The following is an 8,304-nucleotide window of genomic DNA, read 5'->3' on the forward strand; positions in this document are numbered from 1 at the left end:
TCTCTCTCTCTCTCTCTCTCTCTCTCTAATAGTATGCTCATTAAGCCTCACACCTGAATTCTTGGCCGCCTCTCACCTGCCTCGCTCACACCTTGTCGTCGGTATTTTGTAATTTGATGATGTTGTTGGTGATGTTGTTGTTGTCGTTGTTGTTGATGTTGTTGTTGTTGTTGTTGTTCAAAGTACGCCGCGACGCTCACCCAACCAGGAAGAGGCAGCAGCAGCGTCGTCTTGCATACTTTATTACACGCTTTTCTTAATGTTTTTTTTTATATTTGTGAGATTTTTTTAATTACTTTCATATTTTTTTCCATTTTTTATCGTTTAATATTTTCTTTCTTTTTTATTACCTTCTTTTTTTCTCATTGCGTAGTTTTTATTTATTTATTATTATTCACTCTTGTTTATATGTGTGTTTTTTGTGTATTTTTTTTCCATATTTTTCTATTTTTTTTATCCTCGCGTTTTTTCATATTTATTTATTATTTTTTTAGTTTTCGACCCTTATTTTTTTCAGTTTCCCCATTCTTTTTTTTTTTTGTTATCCTTTTATTTCTTTTCGTTCTTGCTACTGATTATTCTTCCTCTCATAGTTTGCCCACGTTTTTCGCTTTTCGGTTCATTTTTATCATCATCATCTTCATCATAATCATCATCCTTTACACACTTTATTCCTCACTCCTCCTTCTCCTTTTAATGAATGTTTTTTGGAGGGGATTTTCATCATTTTGTTCATATCTTTCATCTTTTAATTTTCATCCTCACTATTTTTCGCTTTTTAACCCTCTCGTAGCTTATTTTTTTTTACTTCCTCCCAATTTTCACTTTTTAATATATATATACTTTTTTTTTTAACTTTCTTGCTAATGTCTGAGTTTCAAATACTTTCCTGTGATTTTTTTCTCTTTTATCTTCACCTATATCTTATTTCCTTTTCCTCTTATAGATATCTTTCTTTTATGTATATTCTTTTTTTTTTATTGCTGGTGTCTGAGTTCCAAATACTTTCCTGCGATCTTTTTTCTCTTTTAACTTCAACTATATTTCCTTTCCTCGTCCTTTTATTTCTGTTCCTCACACGATCGCTGGTTGGGTTTGTGGAATACGTCTTATCATTTCCTTCTCAGCGTTGTTAATTAATTCTGTCTTATGATTCAACCTTCTTCATTTTCTGTATATACATTTTTATCCTCATTTTCATTTTGAGACTGCAACTTTTCATTTGTTATTTTTTTCTGCGGCCTTACGATTTGCAACATATTTCTCTCTCTCATTTTTATTTACCGTTCCTTTCATCTTTCTCTCCCATTTCACTTTTTTTTCCTCCCTCTCTCCCATTCACGTCATCGTTCTTCCACTTTTTTTAATTATCGTTCCACTCCACTCAACACTTATTACTTGGGTTTTCAGTGCCTTCCTCCCTCCCTCCCTCCCTCTTTCTCTCCCTCCCTCTGTCTCCCTTCCTTCCTCGCCTCTCCCTCTCCCTCTCCCTCTCCCTCTCCCTCTCCCTCCTCCCTTCTTCCTTGACATTTTTACATTAATCAATTTTCCCTAATGTACATTTTTCATCCACAGAACTTTCTTCCTATTGGTCGATCTCTCTCTCTCTCTATCTCTCTCTCTCTCTCTCTCTCTTAACATGGATATTTGATTTCATTTACTTCCTATTGAAACAGAAGCTTGTCTCTACTGGACGATGCATGTATCTTTATGTAACTCTCTCTCTCTCTCTCTCTCTCTCTCTCTCTCTCTCGTCCAATAACCCCAGACGTGAAAGAAAGAAAAGACAAGAAAAAAACGACAATAACGAAGGTAATCACTGTGCAATCCACCTGTCCAACAAACCAAACACACACACACACACACACACACACACACACACACACACCCACACCCGAACTTCCAGGCCACTGTGAGGCCAGTTATAGCGATGGAGGAGGAGGAGGCGGGGGCGGAGGAAGAAGACAAGCTAAAGGTATCTTCGTCTCCTTGAAGATGCAAACACACACACAAGAAAACACACACACGTTCCTTTTTACCTGTGTGTGTGTGTGTGTGTGTGTGTGTGTGTGTGTGTGTGTGTGTGTGTCCAGAGGAAGGAGAAGTCGAGTCTGGATAAGCCATCGCAGCAGGACGCTAAGCTAAGGGAAGGCGAGGATGCTTTAGGGAATGATGAGGCTGGTGCGAGAAAGAGAGAGAGAGAGAGAGAGAGAGAGAGACTTTAACGTAAGAGGGCAATAAAGAAAACAGACAAGGATGAAGGAGGAGAGAGAGAAAGAGAGAGAGGGAAAGAGAAAATGAAAGGGAGGAAGTAAGGAAAGACAGGCAAAAAAATACAATGGATGAAAAAGAAAAAAAAGAACAAAGAGAGAATGAAGAGAAAAATGTGGAAATAATGAAAGAGAGAGAGAGAGAGAGAGAGACAAAGCCTGATCATTAGAATTTTGTTCAACGTGAATATGTAGGAGTTGAGACGGTGAGGCAAATTGGCTGTCACGTCTCTCTCTCTCTCTCTCTCTCTCTCACTATTATATCTTTTTTTTTACTCCGGATCTCATTCTTTCTTTCTTTCTTTTTTATTATTATTTCATTGTTGTTCTAAGCCTTTGTTCTCTCTCTCTCTCTCTCTCTCTCTCTCTCTCTCTCTCTCTCTCTCTCTCTCTGTGTGTGTGTGTGTGTGTGTGTGTGTGTGTGTGTGTGTGTGTGTGTGTGTGTGTGTGTGTGTGTGTAATCGAATTGTTTATTGCTTTCTCTCCCTATTCTTTTCTCTTTTTTTGTTTTCTCGTTTCTTTGTTTCCCTCGTCATTGTTGTTTATTTGTTGCTGTTGTTGTTGTTGTTGTTATTGTTGTTGTTGCTGTTTTCCATTTATTTATACGTATCCAGGAATTTATCACGCCATTTCCATCTCTATTGTTATTTTCGGTACGTTTGCTTGTGTATACCATCTCTCTCTCTCTCTCTCTCTCTCTCTCTCTCTCTCTCTCTCTCTCTCTCTCTCTCTCTCTCTCTCTCTCTCTCTCTCTCTGAACCAATGCATTTTTATATATATTTTCAAACCATTCAACGACTCCTTTTTTGTCCTTCCTTTTTTTATTTCCTTCCACTCTCCTTTTATTTCCTAGTCTTCTTCTTTTTCTTTTCTTCTTCCTTTTCTTCATCTTCTTCCTCCTCCTCCTCTTCCTCCTAAAACACTCCATCAAACACTTATATTTGAACGTTCACTCACAAGGGTTCACTCTCACTTGAGCGATTCTGAGAGTCCTCCTTCTCCTCCTCCTCCTCTTCCTCCTTCCTTTCCTTCAAGTCCTCCTCCTTCCCCCTTTCCTCTTTATCCACATCCTCCTCTAGTCTTTTTACATTTCCTCCCACCCTTTTCCTTTCTCCTTCTCTTTTCGTCTCCTTCTTACTCCTCCTTCTCCTCCTTTCTCTCTCTCCCCCTCTTCATTACCTCTTTGCAGTCTCTTCGTTCCCTCCTCCTCCTCCTCTTTCAGTTCTTCCTCTTCTTCCTCCTTATAATCCCCTCTACTTGTCCCTTCTCTTGTGACTCTTCTCGTCAATTGTTTATGTTGTTATTTACGATTCTCTTCTTTAGCGTTGTCGTAATATTTTGCCTTTTTTTTTATATTTAAGTTTCTCTTCGTGACCCAGTTTCGTTTTCTCTTCCCTTTTCGTATCAGTTTCGGTTTTCTTTTTTGCCGCGGGTGGTGGTGGTGGTGGAGTTGTTTCCTAACCCGGTTCTCTCTCTCTCTCTCTCTCTCTCTCTCTCTCTCTCTCTCTCTCAACAAAACCTCTTATTCGTGTATTGCCTCCGTCATTTTATTTTCCTCCAACTATTTCTGTTTTCTTTCCTCTCCTCCATCACCACAACCACCACTACCTCCTCCTACTCCTCCTCCTCCTCCTCTTCTTCTTCTTCCTTCTTCTTCTTCTTCCTGAAAGGCTCTTACTTCCTCAACGACAGGAATAAAATAAACTTTCCTATCACCATTGAATCATGTGTTTACATGTGTGTGTGTGTGTGTGTGTGTGTGTGTGTGTGTGTGTGTGTGTGTGTGTGTGTGTGTGTGTGTGTGTGTGTGTGATTTATGGGTCAATTTACCTGCTAATTTATCGCATTACCTGGGAACACACACACACACACACACACACACACACACACACACACACACACACACACACACACACACACACACACGCGATTTGGGGCAACACTTGAGCAAATCATGAAAAACTAAAGAAAAAGAAGAAGAAAATCAAATAACCCGGAATTCGCAAAACCAACAAACAAATAACGCACAGAGAGAGAGAGAGAGAAAGAGAGAGAAAGAGAGAGAGAGAGAGAGAGAGAGAGAGAGAGAGAGAGAGAGAGAGAGAGAGAGAGAGAAAGGGGGGGGGGGAGAGAAGTAGGAGAGATGAGATAAGAGGGAGGAGATGAAGGGGAAAGAGTAGGTGGGGACAGAGAGAAGAAAACGGAGGAGGAGGAGGTGGAGGAGGAGGGACAGGAAACAAAGGAAAGTAAAGAGGAGAAAGAAAGCAATGGTGAGTGAGAACCGAGAATAATGAGGGTGAGGGAGACAAGAGGAGAGGGGGGGGGGGGGGGGCTTTATAAGAAGAGGAGGAGGGGGAGGAAGAGGAGGAGGAGGAGGAGGAAGAGTGTCAGGAGCTTCAAGACACGGCAAGGATTCTAACTTTCTATTTCTCTCCTTCAAACTCTAAACATTTTGATGACTGTACTTCACTCTGCTAAATCAAGAGGAGGAGGAGGAGGAGGAGGAGGAGGAGGAGGGCTACAAAAAGAAATGTGACTAGCTCTAAAAGTGACGTATGTGATGAGAGGCGAAGAAGAGGAGGGGGAGGAGGAGGAGGAGGTAGAGAGCAAGTGCAAGGAGGATGAGGAGGAGGAGGAGGAGGTGGAAAAAACGGATAATGAAGCAGAAAATAAATTACGTAAACTTAAAGTAATGAGAAAAGTGTGCAAATGCGAAAGAATAAAACGTAGACAAAATTAATATTCACCGACAGGAAAGAAAGAGAGAAATTTACGCAATGAAACTGAATATGAAAAAAAATAAGTGGGTAATATTCTTCGACTGCTGCTGCTACTACTACTACTACTACTGCTACTACTACTACTACTACTACTGCTACTACCACTACTACTACCACTACTACTACTACTACTACTACTGCTACTACTACTACTACAACTACTACTACTACTACTGATACTACTACTGCTACTACTACTGCTACTACCACTACTACTACCACTACTACTACTACTACTACTACTACTGCTACTACTACTACTACTACTACTACTACTACTACTACTACTACTACTACTACTACTACTACTACTACTACTACTACTACTACTACTACTGCTACTACTGCTACTACTACAACTACTACTACTACTACTACTACTACTACTACTACTACTATTACTACTACTACTATTACTACTACTACTACTACTACTGCTACTACTATTACTACCACTACTACTACGTTATATGAATCGTTTACATAAGTTAAGATGATAAATGCGAAAACACGAAAAAAAAATATATTGATGTAATTTTCAAGCGAGACGGGCAACTTAATAACAACAAAGACAGGGAATTAGAAAAGAAAAACACTACTAATCAAAATCACGTCAGACTTATCAAACTTATAATTATCATCTTTGAGCGTAGAACAAAAGAATTAACTCTTCTACACGAGAGGCAAAAACAACATCACTCTGTTTATTTAACCTTTGCTGTCTCGTGTTTCGTTATTTTCTTTTTGTTTTGGGTATTTTTTTTTCTTAAAGTTGTCCTTCTGGGGTTTGTGCAAAAAGACCTCAGTATTCTGTTATTTACGATTTAAGAAACTCAGAAATGAAATGACAAAAAAAAATCGCTTAACTTGAGTGACTGAGAAAGAAAAAGACATGAGAAAAACTAATGAAAATCGCTTAACTGAGTGACTAAGAAGTAAAGAAAAAAAAAATGCATAACTTGGATAAGTTAAAAAAAAGAAAAAAAAGAAGAAAACTAATAAAAGTAAATTTCTGTTTATTTTTCCTCTTTACTTCCCTTTGTGTTCTCCTCTTTCTATTTCTCCTCCTCCTCCTCCTTCTCCTCCTCCTTTTTCTTCTCTATATCCCCGCCTACCTTCCTTCTTCTCTCTCTCTCTCTCTCTCTCTCTCTCTCTCTCTCTCTCTCTCTCTCTCTCTCTCTCTCTCTCTCTCTCTCTCTCTCTCTCTCTCTCTCTCTCTCTCTCTCTCTCTCTCTCTCTCTCAATGACTGAAAATACAAAATAAAAAAGATCAAACCAATAAAAAATTTTGCAAATCATCGTAAATTCAACCCAACGCGATGGAATATGAAAACTAACGAAGAAAGGTTATCCATGTGTCCCGGATGTAGTAATATAGTGGATAGCGCGAAGGGTCGATCACAAACAAAAATAATATAAAGACACAACAAAAGATTACGGCAAATCATGAACGCTCGCGCTGATGAGGCGAGGCGTCCGTGACTTCGATCTCGGAACTCGAAGTGACAGGCGAAGTGAATGTGTGAGCGAGTGAGTGTTTCCCGCGACGAGACGAAGGAGGGAGGGAAAGAGGAAGGAGGAAAATAAGTAAGTGATAGAAAGAAAGAAGTGCTTGACTGAGGAAGAAAGGTAGATAGACAGACAGACAGACGGAAATAAGGACAAACAGGGAGAGAAAAAGGAGAAAATAAATATGTAGTTGAAAAAAAGAAGTGCTTGATTAAGGAAGAAAGGCAGATAGACAGACAGACAGACGGAAAGAAAGACAAACAGGGAGAGAAAAAGGAGAAAATAAATATGTAGTAGAAAGAAAGAAGTGCTTGACTGAGGAAGAAAGGTAGATAGACAGACAGACAGACGGAAAGAAAGACAAACAAACAGACAAAGAGAAAATGGAAAATAATGAAAATGGGAATAGCTTACAACACACACCTTAAGACACACACACACAAAAACTACAAGTAAACCAACCAACTAACAAACAAACTATTGAATAAGATCACGCAATACCAACACGAAAACTTGACAAATAGAAATAACAAAAAAAAAGAAATAACAAACTTTAACTGAGCCGAGACAAAAAATAACGAGGAAAGAAGAAAGAGGGGGAGAAAGAGGAGGAAGAAGAGGAGGATAAGGAGGAAGAATGGGCAGCTTTCACCTACCTTCAGCAGCCCATCAACACCCGGTTTGGTACACCTGTCCATCGCGAAACATACCTGTAAGGAGATAATTAAGTTGTATTAGTTATGAGCATGGGAAAAAAAAGGGACGGTATGGGATATGAGGGTATGTAGCGGAGTGTAAATAAAGGTCTATGGAAAAGAAAAGAAAAGGATGGGAAGAAAGGAGATAGTGGAGGAAAAGAGAGTAAGGGATAGTGAATGAAGGGCAGAGATGTGTAGAAAAGGTGAAAGAAAGAGCTAGGAAAAGTAAGTACGTGTGGGAAACAGGAAAAAAAAAGAGATGAAAAGTAAAGAAAAATAAATGATAATGGAAGGAGGAGGGATGGAGATCAAGGGCCATAGAGTGAGGGAAAATGGAAACGGGGAAGAAGTGGATGGGGAAGAGGAAGGGGAAGTAGAGGCGAAGGGAGGGAGAGGGGGAGGGGCAGGATGCAAAAAAAAAAAAAAAAAAACAGAAAGAAGGATAAAAAGAAACATAAAATAGGAGGAGGATTGAGACAGAAGCGAGAGGAAGAAGAAAGATAGAAAAAGAATAGAAAAAAAAAACAGGAGGGGAAGACAAGAGACGGGAAGAGCAAATATCTACGGAGAAAGGATGACAGAATGAAAAAGACAGGAAGAAGAAGATCCCCCCAAAAAAGTCAATAAATGGAGGAAAAGAAGAGAAAGGACGGAAAATAAGGGGAAAGTGACGGGAAACAGGATGAAAATGAAGGAAAGTCAAGCTAAAGAGAAAGAAAGCGTGAATATGTAGAAGGTAGGAGGGGGAAGAGAGAAAGAGAGGGAGAGAGAGAGAGAGGGAGTGAGGGAATGCAGAGGAAGGGAAGAAAAGAGAATAGGGTGCTTTGGAATGTCAGAGGAAGGAGGAATGATGAGGGAAGGGAGAGAGAATTGTATGGGCGGATGAAAAAGAGGCGAGCCATACATTATGTAAGGCAAGGAAGGGGAACTGTCGAACGAGAGAGAGAGAGAGAGAGAGAGAGAGAGAGAGACAGAGAGTATATAAAAGGTTAGATGTGAAAGAATTGCTCAGAAAAGGAAGAGATGAGGAAAGAGGAGAGAAAGAAG

General features: G+C 39.6%; 1 protein-coding gene across 1 annotated transcript in view; it reads right to left on the reverse strand.

Annotated features, from left to right (window-relative positions):
* Positions 1–8,304, reverse strand: part of LOC127009078 (TOX high mobility group box family member 3-like) — a 146,097-nt gene that overhangs the window by 130,074 nt on the left and 7,719 nt on the right. Inside the window, exon 2 of the mRNA XM_050881843.1 lies at positions 7,216–7,269. Coding sequence (XP_050737800.1) covers positions 7,216–7,257 — 42 coding nt within the window. The 5' untranslated portion in view covers positions 7,258–7,269. The remainder of the gene's footprint in view (positions 1–7,215; positions 7,270–8,304) is intronic.

Source organism: Eriocheir sinensis, chromosome 4 (assembly GCF_024679095.1).
Source record: "Eriocheir sinensis breed Jianghai 21 chromosome 4, ASM2467909v1, whole genome shotgun sequence".
Taxonomy (NCBI): domain Eukaryota; kingdom Metazoa; phylum Arthropoda; class Malacostraca; order Decapoda; family Varunidae; genus Eriocheir; species Eriocheir sinensis.